Source organism: Macadamia integrifolia, chromosome 9 (genome assembly GCF_013358625.1).
Source record: "Macadamia integrifolia cultivar HAES 741 chromosome 9, SCU_Mint_v3, whole genome shotgun sequence".
Classification (NCBI taxonomy): domain Eukaryota; kingdom Viridiplantae; phylum Streptophyta; class Magnoliopsida; order Proteales; family Proteaceae; genus Macadamia; species Macadamia integrifolia.
Window position 1 is genome coordinate 13,516,458 of NC_056565.1, and position 16,794 is coordinate 13,533,251.

Below are 16,794 nucleotides of genomic sequence, written 5' to 3' on the forward strand. Positions count from 1 at the left end.
AAAAAAATGGATAATGAACTCAATATCATTACAATGGCTTCAGACTTTTCTTTCCAAAAAATTCCAAAAAAGTTCATCATACATTTTTGTTTAAATCAAGCTTCTTGACTACGTCAAGAACATCTCTCAACATCCTCATATGACCCTCAGATTCTTTTATTGCACCGTTCAAGTATCCTTTGATATAGTCTGATGAAGGGGAAGGAGATGATGAAGTTGATGTTTCTGAGCATAGGGACCTAGGTGGAGTCTGGTAAGTATCACAACTTGGGTTTGAACTTGATATCCATTCGAACATTCCACAACCTTTGTTTTCAACCTATAAAGCAAATATAATCATCTTATAAGAATACAAGGAAATAAACATTCAAATCTTAAACATCTGAAAAAAAATAAAATAAAATTAAACAAAAAATTTAAGAAATTCATACCCCAGTTGATTGTGGACAGCACCAAAAATATCGACCATAATTTACACTTGTTTTCGCAGTTCTGACCTTACACTGACCGTTCCCATACTCATACATCTTAAGATGGTCAACCCACATGAAGAAAGGGCAATTCATTGAACATTTAAAAAATTTCCTTCCAACATGTGACCCTGACTTAGAAATGAAAACTGAGCAACCTTTCCCACAGTAATCACACTTTGCAATATCACAAGCGGACATATTCGATGTCATCTGTAAGTTAACACAAACATTTTCAATAGTCTGGAAATATGCATAGAAAATACTATTAAGTACACCCCCCCCATCTGAGTGTGATGGACAAAAAATAGGAGACTTCAATGGCACAAATTTTATACCTATTAAATAGTAATTGAAACTGATATACAATGGTGGGAAAGGAAATAAATAAAAGAAAAAAATGTGATCAATATTCACCTCATCTATGTTCTTCAATTGTTGCATGCACCTGTCTCCATCATTTATCATGAAGAAGGTTATAAGGACAAAGAGTATTAAATACATGCCATTTCTGCTCTCTCTCACCAATTTTCTCAATGGAGTAATCTGGGTCACCTATGCGCTCCCTATTTATACCATACCATATAACCCAAAATATTATGACAAATAAGAATGATGTTGTCCATATTTAAACCTTGAAATCATTCAGATAGAAACATATAAAGAACCATTGTCTTAATATGTCTTAATACTACATTTCACCATTGTCACAGACTTAACATAAACCAAAAGTTACATCAACCAAACAGATGCATTTTCTATTCAAAAAAACCATTGTCGTATAATGTCCAAACACTTACTTTTATCACCTCAATTCTTCTCAATCTCTGGCAAGTACATCTCAAGCAGATTTCGCCTATCTTCTACTCTTGTTTCCAAGAAGATAATGGCAGAATTCCTCTTGGCCATGAAATATTCCTTGGCTTTAAACTTTTGTTGAAAATTGAGGTCTGGAATAGCATCAACAGCATCTATAATGGTTCTCCCAAATTCAGACTGAGATTCACTCATTACCATCTTCTCGATTGAGTTAGCAATCGATTTCAATGGACTTACCACCTTTTCAGCTGCACCCTTCTTTCTCTTTTCTCTGCCACTATTGACGGACCCACGAGGTCTTCCTCGAGAACGGCTGGTACTACCAATGGAAGTGGAAGGAACACTTTCTTCTTCTTCAATAGGTTCATAGTCAACACCATCATTGTTCCCTATTCCCTCAACCTGAGTACCTGTCACGTCCATCATAACTTCAGTGGCAGCTTCAGAGGGGATTGTTGAATCATTCCCAGTTGCCATCTCTTTCCTTAGCAAAGCTCCAACTTCAAGGTGAATTGGGAGCACACTATGTTCCTTCCAATCCTTTTGTTCTTTTTTCTAGCAATATAAAGGACAATGTCAATGTGCTTATGTTGTAAGTAAGAAAAAAAAAAAGCACAACTATATAGAAAGAATAATTTAAAGAATCCCATTATACCCTATAATCATTCCAGAAGTGTTGAGGAGCATCAAATCTCATATCAGATGCATTCCAACCCAATCCACTTTGCTTCTGTAGGTCACTTAATGCTCTAAGCCTTTGCTTCCAAATCCGGAAGTGGTTTCTCACTTGTTCACAGTCGTAACTAGTAAATAATTTCTCTTTCAGTTGGTTGGCAATTTCAATGAACTGCTCCTTTTTCAGTCCGTTATCTCCACCCTTACCACTCTTGTACTGCTTCAATATACACTCCAACATGTAATGAGAAACGGCACTAGGCCATGAAGCAATGTCCCGTGACCTACTATTAGAATCTCCTGTTGGTTCCATCACATCAAAACTAACAAAATACACCATATACAATGTGAGTGTATTTCATTAATACCAAGTAATCAATAACACTTACTAATTGGGAAATTCATAAACCTAATAGTTGCAATTTAGATAATAGTCCACATACATGCATCCCACATCACAAAAATTTAAACCAAGCAAGAAGCCCAATTACTAATTGAGAGATCCATAAACCTAGCATTGCAATTTAGTTAATAGTCCACATACATGCATCCCACAACACAAAAATTTAAACCAAGTAATAATAACAATTACTAATTGGGAAATCCATAAACCTAATATTGCAATTTAGTTAATAGTCCACATACATGCATCCCACAACACAAAAATTTAAACCAAGTAATAATAACAATTACTAATTGGGAAATCCATAAACCTAATATTGCAATTTAGTTAATAGTCCACATACATGCATCCCACAACACAAAAATTTGCTTCCAAGTATGTTTATGTTATACAGTCATCCCAAACCCAAAATGCAAAAAAAAAAAAATTAAGTTTGTCCACATCAAAATTACATTCCAAATAGAAGTTAATCAATAACAAATATTCTAGTTCTTCAATACTCAATCTGAGTTGGACAAATCGGCTGCAACCCAATCAGCCCACATCTGGTCAGCAATTTGTTCTCGAAATAGATCCCAATCCCCATTCTCCAGCACATGATCCTCGCCATCAGAACTATCATCTTCAACATCATCATTTACTTTGTGAGGGGTGGATTGGGTACTAGTACTAGCTTCTTCAACCTCTTCATCCTCTTCATCAAGCCATCGTTCTTCTTCTTCAACATTATTCTGTGTAAGAATGTGGTTGTACAACAGCACACATGCCAACACAATTTTTGCTTGTGTTTTGAAAGGATATTCTGGCTGATTTTTCAGGATCTTGAACCTTGACTTCAGGAGGTCAAATGAACGTTCAATTACATTTTTTAATTGTGAATGTCTCAGGTTAAACAATTCATTTTTATCACTTGGTGACTGATCAATATTTCTCCACTCTTTCAGATGATATCGAACGTTTCGATATGGTCGTAAGAACCCCGCTTGGTTAGCATACCCAGCATCAACGAGATAATATTTACCTCGTGGCAGCACCAATTTTCCGTCGCCGTCTCTATGCAATGCATTGTCTAAGATTCGAGCATCTGATGCTGATCCTTCCCAACCAGAAAGAATGTAAGTATATTTCATGTCAAAGTCACAGGCAGCAAGAATATTTTGGGAAATATCACCCTTCCTATCACGGAACCTCGGATGGTCGCTTAAATACACCCACGCAGGGATATGGGACCCATCTATGGCTCCGAAGCAGTCCTTGAAATAAGGGTAAAATCTTACTTCATTATTTGTTATTCGATGATGCACTGCGACACTTGGAGGTTTCAATAGTATTGGATACAATTTAATGATTGCTCCCAATACAAGGTTAAAGTACCTACTTACAGTCTCACCAGAATGTCCAAACTTGTGTGCAATGACGCGGTTTTTAACATTATGTCCTACTGTCTGTAGAAACATAACTAGTTGTTCATTCACTTGCACAGATCTGCTATCCCTCAATAGACCCTTCTCCCTAATCAAATGACTTAAACTAAAAAAAGCCCTCTTGCTTAACCTTATTTGTTCTCGACATGTTTTATCAGTGTGACCGATAATTCTCTCTGTTTCAATAATACCACATAGGGGTTCACAACGGTATGGCTCTTTCTTCAGATATTTTTTTATATACTGATCTACTGCTATAACAACAACAATCGCCGCAAAGATTATGATTTTCCTTCGCCTCCTGTAGCCGTCATCAAACTCCATTGTAAAAGTAAATCTACATTCAAATTCAAAAAATAATAAATTGGTGCTATACAAATTTGGAAATGGTACTCATATTGTCTTCTACTCACCTATCTTGGAAGCACTATACAAATTTGGAAATAAAGTTTTCAAATGCAATTCATGTTTTATGTAGGACAAAAAATTAAAAGATTCACACATGACAGAAGATAGGGGACTCTTCCTAAATCCTAATAGACATCAAGAGCTCATGTAATGGGGTAAAAAGAAGCAATGGCAAAGAAAAAATAAATTGTTACTGAGTACCCACGGGAAGGTTGTGAGATTCAACATTTGTTTTCTGCTTCCATAACATACCATGTCAGATATTCATCAGTCTCCATGACCCAAAAACAGAACATGTAACCAAAATTCATGGGATTCATATTACTAGAAGTAAACAAATAGAATCATATTAATAGGAACAGACAAATAAAATCATATTAACAGAAATACACAAATAAAGTAAGGGTCCGGGTTGGAATTGGATGCTGTGCTTTCCTCATTTTTACTATGCTTATGTCAATAATTAAACCGAATAGGTTTTAGTTATTCAATTACTGTTTCTATTTTTTCTTTTTTTCTTTTTTATGAAATATTTTTCATTGTCAATCTGCTGAATTGACTGAACTCATTTCTAAGTTTGTTTTTTCAAACCAGTTCTGATATCTTAAATAATTTTATGTGTTGATTTTTTTTCATATCAGTTTTGATATCCTAAATAGTTTTCTGGGTTGATTTTCTACTTTTAACATTCCATTATGAGTTAATCTCTTGTCTAGTTTGGGGTTCCAGAATTTCTCTCTCTGATCTGATCTTGTTGATTATTTTGATTCTTGAATTCCTGAATTGAGTCTGATTTGAGCAACCTCTCTATTTATGTATGATATATTAATATTTCATATGAGCTTTTACTCATAATTATCGGATTTAATTCTTATGCTTATTGCTTCTTTTTTAAATATTTGAGTTGTTCTGAGTCTGACTATTCTATTGTGTTTTGAATTCATAATTATTTATGATTTGAAAAATCACCACTGTATAGCCACATTTGATTATTACCTGTCAACAAACCTCTATTCTAGTGTAGACTCATACCTAAGTGGTCTTCAAATTGCGTGGGTTGCTTGTTGGGCTGCAACCTTGGAGGCTTTGGGTGAGTTTGATTTATGCCAGAGTTGACTCCTATAAAGGTCTACTGGTTGCAAACCCCTAAACAGAAAGAAGGGTGAAAGAGGGGAAAAGGTTCGTGCACATTCCCACTATATGTTTTGCCACATTGACACGATGGTTTGGCATTTGGGTAACGTCATGAATAGACTACTAGTCAAATTTAGTGGCCCACTAAGAATTGACCTTTTCAAATTGTTTTGAAACCACTATAACTATGGTATTATACAAAGAGAAATGTGATTGATCTGAAACCCCTTCCAACCCCCGGCCCTTTTCAAAAACATAAAGAATCTCTGCAAATTATCACTTGTGATTGGGATTTCAGTACATTGTTTCATGCCACATTTAACATGATACGAGTTCTTTTCTGTCCCTTCTGCCTTGTTTGTGGGTTGGGCTGGTGTTAGGTTTTCATGTGATTGGTCCTACATTCTAACCTATCCCTTTGTCATCCATGACTGCCATTTCATTAGATTCATCCTCTGTTTGGAAAAGTGGTCTATATTCTTGTTTCTTGTTGGATGAAGTAACCGACTCTTGATTAAAAGCAAGAGTGCATAAAATGTGGTAGCTAGATATTCTATGCTTCTTAGATGTTATCCTCTGGCTGAGGCTACGTTCTTCACTGAGGCTACGGTCTTCTTCATCTTTCTAACCAAATAATGAGAGTTCTCTGGGCTTGTGTGCTAGTTGGCTAGGCCAAGCCCTTATCTTCCTCTCTCTGTCTGTGCATCACATTTTTTACAAAGGTTTTCTCCAAAAAGAAAAAATAAATAAATAAAGAAATGTTATTTTTGGGGGCGGGGGTTTGGGCAGCGCAGACTGCTTAGTGACATGTTTTCCCTAAATATTGGTAATGTTTTTATGTGGTAGAAAAAGTCTATGCCTAATTGGATGTGTTTTTTGTATGTGTAGGCTACTTTCGATTGTCTTCTGAAGATGTATGGTTTCCTGACTCCTGATTTCTGGAGGGAGACACGCTTCACAAAGTCTCCTTTCCAGGAGTACACAGATTTGTTGACAAAGCCTACAGCAAAGGCAATCATATTTGAAGAGGACAAGTTGGAGTAGATGTGTCACAGAAGGTCCCTTTTCTGGATGATTTTTTGTCTCTCTTCATCCCCCCCTCACCTTTCCTTTCTAATTAGATCTAGATTACAACTATTATTCTAGACGGCATGACCCGATTACATATTTTGTTTTCTGCTGAGCAACTTGTTTCTTTGTTCTCTTGCTTTGGTGAATGTCTGTTGACTCATTTCATCTTGAATAATCCTAGTTTTCATGCTTCTTAATTTGGTTCTAAATGTTGTTGAGATGATGATGAAAGGGAATGAAGAAATGAATGTTGCAGTTGGAGTGGGAACTAAATGTAAAGAAGATGTTGAAGACGATGGAGAAAGAGATTGCTTAGAGAAGGTGGAGATGGAGGTCCACAACCAGAAGCAGAATCAGAAAAAACTTGTTAGGCTTGACTCACTTGATCAAGAGGCCTCTCATATCTCTGGAATGGCGACCAAGACAACCAAGGTTTGAACTTTTTTTCTTTTTTTCTTTTTTTTTTGGGATTTCTGAAGTGGGTTCTCTCTCTCTAACATCTTCTTATTTTGTTTTAACAGGCACTGTCCATAGCTGCTGTGATGAAGCTTGCCTTCCAAAGCATAGGAGTTGTATATGGAGATATTAGAACATCTCCTTTATATGTATTTGCGAGCACTTTTACAGACAGAGTCCCAACTAGTGACAACATCATTGGAGCTCTGTCTCTCATCATCTACTCTCTCACACTCTTTCCACTCATCAAATACGTATTCATCTTCCTCAGAGCCAATGAAAACGGCGACGGTAAAGCATAAAAAGCTTTCAATAGAGATTGTTAATTATTTGGGCAATATGTGAGTAGGGTACTTAGAATAATGGGTTTTCTGTTTTGAATAATTTTCAGGTGGAACCTTTGCAATGTATTCATTGATTTCCAGGCATTCGAAGGTCAGTGCTATCCCAAACAGCCAACAAGGGGAAGATGAGATGAACCTTTCTGCTTATAAGTTGCAAATCCCTACAAAGCATTTGAAGAGAGCTGAGAAGATCAAAGCATCTCTGGAGAGAAGCTCCTTTGCTAAAACTGCCCTTCTAGCTGGATTCCCATCCAAGTACTTATTTCCAAGTACCAAGGGGTGTCAATCAAACGATTTGATTCCAAGTACTTATTTCCTATTTTTATCGTCTATTATAAACAGCGTGGAAGATTTGTATATAGACTTTAGATATGAATATTTGGGAAGGATGATAAGTATCATTTTGTGTTTGGTCTTGGATGTGCACTCCCAAGGGCAAATTTGTCTTAAACATCATGCATGCTACTAGGGAAGTGATTATTGAGATTTAACAATGAGAATGTTGATTTTGGAGGAGGGGGTAATAACCTTGAAGCACCTATAACAATGCAATGTGGCATGTGGGTATGGTAATATTAATGTAATAATTATACTGGGTGCTATAGAAAAGATCTATGAAATTCACCTCATTTTTCACCAAACAGATAGTTGAATTTAACAACAGAGAAGAAGAAGAAATGAATACTTGAAATTAACACATAACAAATATACACTTGACATAATTTGAAATATGCATAGCTAATTTCCAACTCTGCTGGAACTAACACTGAACATAACAAAGAAAGAGGGAGAACAAAAAAAGTAGTAACATAGAGGAAAAAAAGCATCCACTGGCACAGTATGGAAAACCATAACACAAAGGGGTATCTCCTCTCCTTTATGAGACTCCGAATCGATGGTTCCATTATGAACCTCCTTTAAAGAAATATCTGATCCTTCAAATATGCTTCTCAAGAGACAGAAATGAAGAGCAGGAAACATACAAAGAGATCAGGATCAAGAACAAGCATGGACGAAGAAACTGATGAATCATCATAGACTGTTTCACCATAGAAGAAGAAGAAGAAGAAGAAGAAGAAGAAAAAATGGAAACCGAATTTCCATAATATTAAGAACACGCATAGGAAGAAGAAAAAATTCACATAAGAATCGAAATCTAACCTTAAATCAAGCTTCGATTCTAGTTCTTCAAACCTTGGAGTCGATCGTCTGATTTGGAAATAGGGTAAACCCTAGATATGAAGTTTACAACCTGAAAAATAGAAACCGAACTTCAATAATCTTAATAAAACACAAATGTAGGCCAAGAATACAAAGAAGAGGGGAAATCTCACCTTCAATCAACTCGGTTTTAGGTGTTTTTCTCAGATGCGTGCATCTGTCATGGACAGAGGGTAAACGTAAGAAACCCTAAACACAAAAAAAGAAGAAGAAAAAGAGAAGGAAGAAAGAAGAAAAATAAGAAGAAGAAGAAGAAGAAGAAAACGAAGACGAAGACGAATACGAAGAGGAAGAGGAAGAAGAAGAAGATGAGGAAGAAGAAGAAGACGAGCTGAAGAAGACGAAGACGAGAAAGCAGAGGAAGCAGAGGAAGAAGAAGAAGAAGAAGAAGAAGAAGAAGAAGAAGAAGAAGAGGAAGAGGACGATTTACCTGTTTCTCACCTCCGTCGCGTTGTTTCAGGGAGAACCTCGGTCGAGCTTCACCGTGAGAATCGCAGGAAACCGTGGATAATGAACTCAATGTGAATCCATGTTTTTTATACCAACCCAATAAACCGTGACTCGATTCCGGATTAACCTATTGAGGTTAATCCGGATGAGTCATGGATTTTAGTTGAAATCCCTGATTCTACTGGCTACCACGACTCCGAATCGGCTTTTCACAAAAATGAACCAAACGGTTTAAATTTAATGGGAAACTGATTCCCTGGGATCTGGTCCGATGGATAATTCGAACCAAACGCCCCCTTAAGGTTCATATTCCAATGAGCCTTCCATAGGAAATCAAGGTCAAAGAGATTTCATCTATTTGATAATTAGGGGAAATCGGAATGAAGCTTTAGCGTTGTGAGAGAGAAGGGTGGGGATCCTTCAACAAGAGATATAACCATTCAAATCGCTGAAGAATCGGTGAGGATCCTTCAACGATTTGAAGACGGAAGAGTTTTTGAAAATGGATGGGGTTTCAACTAAGAGGTCTACCTCAAGATAGCAGGCATTCTTGACATCCTATCTTTGAATCTGGACCGTTCACGTCATTAGGGACAAGTGTCCAAATCTTATACCAGAATTGCACCTAATTGCACTTTTAGAGAATTGGCAAGGATTACGGTCTGGACCAAGTCATACTGAGATTAAATTAGAACTATTCAACTTTCACTAAAAGCAGTGAAAAGCACTAAACACCCCATTTGAATGACCCAAGATACGCCTAGGGCAACAAAAACTTCATCACTTGATAATCATTTTCAACAAACTCGTACTGGTGGTCCTGTTACGACATGCCAAACCTGTAAAAAGAGAGTGTGTGATGCACTAAAATGTTGGCTCCGCTTCAACAACAGTTTCTAGTCAAAGGATGTTCCACAAGCCCTAGGTGCATTACATCTTTCAGATTCTCAAGACAACGAGTGGTTCCTACAGGGGCATTTGCTCAAATCACCGACAATCCAAGTAAACTTAAGAACTTATATTCATGTAGTGGATCTGACACAGTTATGATTGCCAATGGATCTCGATTACCTATCACTCATATTGGGGAAGGAAAGCTTATAAATGGAATTCCCCTAAGAGATTTCTCTTAGAGCCTGCAATTAAGGCTCATTTTGTTTTGGTGTAAAATTTTTCATGTAAATTCTTCCATGTAAAATTTTACTGGTTGAAAATTTTCCAAATTTTGTTTCGAAGATGTAAATTATGTTGTAAAATGCTATCAAATTTTTTTCATATGTTTGTTTATCATTTATTTTGTAAAATTATTTAAAATAATTACATTAAAGCCATTGTAACGAATTTGAATTAAACAGACCATAGTATATGGTTGATAAAATTATGGATCGACATAGAACGGACAATTACATAAACTTTATTTGACATTATAACAATTTTGAATTAGACACCCCATATTATAAGAAGAGCAACCCAGTGCATGAGGCTCCCGCCACTATAGGGTCTGGGAGGGGCAAATGTATGCAACCTCACCCTTCTTTGCCAAAGATCGATGATGTTTCCAAGGTTTGAACCATGTGACCCACATGTTAAAATAATGCAATTTAACTGTTGCACCACAGATTCGCTCACTTAGGAAGCTCATGTTATCTGATTGTAAAAATAATGAATCGACATAAGACTTTTTTTTTTTCTAGTAAAGATCGACATAAGACTCACATATACATAAGCCTGATGTGATCTATCCAAGATAACAAGTTATCAACGTGAAGACATGTCATAACCATGTAAATTATTTTAGGCTTATCTAAGACTATTTGGCTTCAAAATTCAGAATTAGAATCATGTTTGAGTGACCACAAGTTAGACAATTCTGAATGGGCTTTGATAATTTTGGGCTTCATAATGGTTCTGTTTTCTGAATATACTAATTACAAACCCAACCATAAAAATAACCTAAATTTCAACATCATAATCGAGTAATTAAACCCATAGGTCCATAATTCAATTAATTTTAATAAATTCAGCCCATGAGAATAAAAAACATCAAAGGTGGCAGACCTACTTTACGGTCTGTTATCCCCCAAAAATAGACCTGAGTATCGTATTCTTGTTTTTCCCTAACAGCAGCCGCCCAAATGCAATTGGTTTTTTTCTTTTTGTTCAAACTTAGTGGACCAAAAAAATCTTAAAAAAAAAATTGAAAAGACAAGGGTATCCTTTCCTTCAACCCTGGGGCAAAACACACAAGAGTAGTACCCTTTGCGGTTCTGTCCTTTTTCAGCCCATACGGAGGTCACACCAAGTGGCGGCCGGTTAAGAACTGTCAAACGAAGTTTGACAAACACAATTTTGACGATAGATGCCGTGATACGCCCCAGGTGGCCGTCTCCTCCATTCGGGCTATGTCAGGTAGAGAAAGGCGTTGGGGTGGGGGACCGTGAGTAGTTGCATGGGGAGGGGGTCCTGAAATGCAAAAATCGATTACCTTCATCAAATAGATTCAATTGAGCGAGATCTATCCACAAATAAAAAAATCACCTTTAGGAACAGAATGCCTTCACCGATCGGAGTTGCATAAACCTAAATCGAGAAAGGACCAAAAGATTGAGAAGCACAGCTGAGGTTTGCAAGATATAGCACCCCTCCTCAGTCTTATGGTGAAGAAGCTGGAACCGCAGCCGTAGCAAGAGAGGAATTGCATCTCGATATTGCAGAGAATCACTGGAAACCGCTTTCATAGTAGATCAGAGTAGATGAAAAAAGTTCTAGTTTCAGTCACAAGGCCTCTCTATTCTGAGTTTCGATAATTGTGATTCATGAATTGTGAGCAAAATGTCAGGAAGCGGGATATTTCAAATGTTACATTTTACATCGAAATATGAGAAGATTTTACGGACAAATATTGGGGAAAATTTACCAACCTCTTTTCCGGAAAATGGGTAACCCATTGTAAAATTTTTTATTGTGAAAATTTGCCAAAGTGCGAAACAAACAGTGGAAGAAGTTGTTTTACTGCGAAATTTGTTTTACCAGATATTTTACGTCAAAACAAACAGAGCCTAAGAAAAAATTTCTTTCTGTTTCTCAACTTAGAGCTGACTATCCTTGCTATTTTGAATTCACTTCTAATGGTTTTACTAGTAAGGATCAGAGGACAAGAAAAACACTAGCACCGTGGGTTGTAGCCGCAGAGGTTTCTATGTGCTTGATGACTCCCGAGTTGAAGCACATTTTTCAAACAGACTCCAATCAGCAAATGAAGATGTGTGGCACCACAAGTTGGGTCATCCACAGACACATGTTCTTCAGTTTCTCAAAAATAATGGTTCTATATCAGTCTCACAAAAAAATTTTAATCTATGTAGTAGTTGGCAGATAAGTAATAGTGCTAGAAAGCCTTTTTATTTCTTCACATACTAGGTTTGTGTTTGGTATGTATTTTTGGAATGTATTCTGAACCAAGAACACAGTCTGGACTATTAAAAACATTGTTTGGTAAGCATTCCATTCTCAAAATTCTAGAACACGGTAAAAAATACAGTTCATTCTAGAATGATATATTTTCCCATTCTGCATTCTCCATTCTCCAACTCTCAGCACAACCCGATGAAAATAGTTGTGACATTAATCTTATGAAAGGCACATTCTCTCCCAAGGAATAACGTCTCATGCTTTCAAATATCTAAAAACTACTTTTCTTTCTCTTTGTAAAAACCGCTTCTCCTAAAGAACTCCAGTGAATGTTGACATGAAGGCGGAGGTTTTTCACCATCGCTTGGGACTTGTGGGATCAAATTAAGCAATACTATTTAAGGAATGATTCAAAATTTTATACTTTTATTTGTGACTTATAATATTATTTGGGACATTCACTGAAGAGATTCTACCCATGAGGTGTTTGATAAAATGTCTGAGTATTCTAAGATAAAACAACGCATTCTAAACAAAAATTTTATCCTAACAATGTTCTCATTCTCAGCTAAGAATGCATTCTGTATTTTCAGAATAGAAATGCACATTCTCAGAATAGGAATGCATACCAAACACAGCCCAGATCTCTTGAACCATTGAAAAAGATACATTGTGACTTATGGGGTCTGGATCTAGTTATTTCAACTCAAAAAGTTGATATTACATGTTATTTGTTGTTGATTTTTCAAGGTATAGTTGGATGTACCCATTGAACAGAAAATCTGATTTCTTCAGATACTTTATTATTTTTCAAAAAATGGTAGAAAAATAACTTGATCTAAAAAAAAAAAAAAATTCAATTAGATGGAGGCAATGAATTTTTAGACATAGAATTTTAAATCATCTTGTTGGGTGTGGTATAGCACATCAGTCATCTTGCCCGGGTACACCTGAGAAAAATATCGCAGACGAAAGAAACATAGACATACTATTGAACTCGGTCTTGCCATGCTATACTAAGCATTTACAATGGTAGTCTTCCTAATAAATCAGCTATCATCTCCAATCCTCAAGATTGAATTTCCATATACAATGCTTTTTCGTAGGATACCAGTGTATTCAAGTCTAAGAGCTTTTGGCTCAAGGTGCTTCCTTTATTTATGGAATTATGCATCTAATAAGTTTGAGCCAAGATCATTACCGTGCATATTTCTCGGGTATAGTAAAAACATAAGGGATATCGTTGTCAACATCACTCAACATGCTAACATCTCCCATGAAGAACAGGTAGATGGAGAGCTCTCTATTTTCACAAAATGGATGCTTCCTTCAGATGATATCTAATTCATGCCACTCAATGCCATTGTCAACAACTCCACAACCTATGAGCAACTTAGTTGATATATGCACATCTGTCTTTCCTACTGGACCAGATGGAGCAATCACACCATCTTCCATTACTGATGCTCTAATGCACACAGCCACATTGCCTGCACCACACTCAATTGAGGCACCATCACTACTTTGTTCCAAGCTGAAGCACTCGATTCGACTTTAGTTATTACTGACCCTGAATTTCTTCATGATGATGCTATGCTTAATGAAATGAAGGCTCTTCATATCAACAACACTTGGGAACTTGTTCCATGTGGTCCCTATTTGAATGTTGTGGATTGTCGATGAGTCTTTAAGACCAAATTATGGGTTGATGGTAGTTTGGAGCGTTTCAAAGCCCGACTTGTTGCTAAGGGTTACAATTAATAGGAAGGAGTGGAATTCTTATAGACTTTCAGCCCAGTTATTAAACCTAGGTCTATTCGCATGGTTCTTACTCTAACTACAGTAAAAGGCTGGCCCATCCGTCAACTTGCCATAAAAATGTCTTCTTACATAGGTATCTTAATGAACCAGTATACATGGATCAACCACCGGGTTTTGTTGACCCCTCTAAGCCCACCTATGTGTGTAGAGCTAGTCGGGCACTCTACGGGCTCAAATAGGCTCTGTGGGCTTGGTTTGACTGCTTCAGTACGTTTCTTCTTGACTACAGGTTCTTCTATAGTGTAGTAGATTCGTCGTTATTTGTCTACAGACATAATGACAACACACTCATTCTTCTATTATATGTCGATGACATTGTGTTAATAAGAAATAGCCCACACATGCTTGATGATCTCATTACTACTTTGGGAACCACATTCACCATGAAGAACTTCAGTGCCCTACACTATTTTTTAGGAATAGAAGTACATCGCAATCTGCAAAGGGGGAGAAAATGGACCTTTGGTGATGAACTGCATCCGCGGGCCTCGCACCACGTATCACTACTCAAAAATATGTGGGGGCCTATTTCTAAGAAAAAAGTGACTTCCCCTTTTTGAGTTGTATTCAATAGTAATTTAATGGCCAATATGGGGATCGGGAATCATAAAAAATTGGAGTTGCCATCTAGGATTAGGGCCTAGGAATAGGGGTGTGGGCCCGTTCCTTAGGAATGGGCCTAAGATAGACTCGGTTTGGTCCAAAGATTAGGATAAGAGTTAGATTATGAAGTTGGGAAGGTGTTAGGCACCCACTTCACCCGGTTGAACCAGTCTTCTTATTAGATGCTTAATATGAATGTTCCCCAATATATCATAAACCACATGCATGACTAAATATTTAATATATAACATTATACAAATACTATATTAAGTACATTATGCCTCCTCTATTAAGAAATTATACCTGACCTTGACCCCTGTTTCGGGTTAAGAGGGGTGGACCCCGGTTGATGCATAAGTAATCCTGGTGAAGGCTTTCGACTTAGGTGCGAATAATCTTGGCTGCTTGCTCCTCTTCTTTGGAGAATAGACCTACAATGACACCTCAAAGACCCAACACACTTCTCGAGAATCTTCAAAGATTTTGGTAGAACTTTGACGTGTAGAAGTAGAAGTCAAACACAATCGGGTAGAGCTTAGGCCCTAGATCAGACGTCGAGCTAGGACTGTCCGGCTAGGTTAAAGAATGGAAAGGGCTAATGGTTGCGTGAAGGAACATACTAAAAATCCTTACCAAAAAAAAAGAAGGAACATACTAAAAATGGAAAGAGAGGCTAATGATTGGAGAAATTATCATTCTCTCCACACTACGCTCTCTCACAAGGGAATGGGTAGGCAATCATGAGGAAGAGGGGAGTCTCTCCATATCCTTTCATACTCCTAAAATGGTAAAAAGGGGTACTATTTATAGGCTTTTTGATCCATGAGCATGAATTTTGATGGACCTGCCAAAAATAGAATCTTTTTTTGTCGGCCCGCCATCTAAAAATGCAACATTTCATGGATCAGGGCCAATTTGGGTAAAAATTCAAAGGAGAAGTTGGCCGCCAAAAATCTGGTGGGTCCACCAAATATTTGGTAGACATAGGACGAATCTTTGGTCCTAGGCTAGTCCAGTTTGCCCCGATCTAACTTTCGGGAGTGATTCCGGGAGATCTGATGGTTTGATTTTTCGTGCAATATATCTTCAGAGTCGTCTTTCCTAGCACTATCCAATGGCGTGGGTTTTGAGCTCCTTTTTAGCTCATAAATAATTTTGAGATTTACAAGAAAGGATTTTTTGCCCCATTACAAGCTGGGGGTGTTCTGACAATCCTTATTCATGACGTTCCCACACAATTAGAGAGTACTTAAAATCAATTCTTCAATATTTAACAAGATCGGGTAAGGAAAAAGGTCCCAGGACGAATTAGAGTTTTAGCTTACTGTGGGTTTCATGCTGGATTAGGGTTTCAGGTTACTGCTAGGTCTGGGTCAGATTAGGGTTTTGAGTTGCTGCCGGGTCCGGGTCACATTAGGGTTCTAGGTTGCTACCAGGTCTAGGTCATCATTAAAGGGCTAAATTCTCCTCCAATGTAGAGTACGAACCTCGATCATTCCCTGTTTGCCATCATTATCGTGGTGGGTGGTCAAGTTGGGTGTTTATAAAGCCACTCTTTGGCCGAGCCCTGCACTATGGCCAAAGGGCAAAGAAAAGAATTACCAAATTTTATCACCCTAAGCATATAACTATCATCATCTTGTTCAAGGATGGCATAGGTGCAAATACGAAAACACGGGCGAAAATTTATTGATGAATTCTTTTAAGCGGGCAAAACCCCGATCAAACAAGAAATTAATATGATCCTATCTAGTGAATTTAAATAGAAAGTTAAGATTTTACTTGAGTAACCAAGTGGGCCACCATTGTTCAGTTCTTGCCAAGGTGTTAGCACACAATAATTTTGACTAGATTTGGTCAAGCAATGTTCAAGCAACCTTTAGCTAGTCTAGGGGTATTTTGGTCATTTTAGACATAATACCCCGAGCCAATCATTCTTTGGGCCATCCAAGGACTTAATACCCTGAACCAATCATTCTTTGGGCCATTCAAGGACTTTTTGGTCATTTTAGACCTGATATCCCAAACCAAATAATCTTTGGGGCCATCTAAGGGTATTTTGATCATTTTAGACCTAATACCTC

At 37.3% G+C, this 16,794-nt stretch overlaps 1 protein-coding gene and 1 long non-coding RNA gene across 2 annotated transcripts; one reads left to right on the forward strand and one right to left on the reverse strand.

Annotated features, from left to right (window-relative positions):
- Positions 1-1,944: 1,944 nt before the first annotated feature.
- On the reverse strand, positions 1,945-8,596 carry LOC122088552. The gene is made up of 3 exons (XR_006143093.1): positions 8,539-8,596; positions 8,366-8,456; positions 1,945-2,287 (listed from the first exon to the last, which is right to left on the reverse strand). It is a non-coding gene; the product is annotated as an uncharacterized LOC122088552 (long non-coding RNA).
- LOC122088551 (potassium transporter 5-like) lies at positions 5,788-7,977 on the forward strand. Its single transcript, XM_042657852.1, has 3 exons — positions 5,788-6,836; positions 6,926-7,151; positions 7,252-7,977. The coding sequence occupies exons 1-3, from the start codon at positions 6,591-6,593 to the stop codon at positions 7,671-7,673; spliced, it is 894 nt and encodes a 297-aa protein (XP_042513786.1). The 5' UTR covers positions 5,788-6,590; the 3' UTR covers positions 7,674-7,977.
- Positions 8,597-16,794: the final 8,198 nt, after the last annotated feature.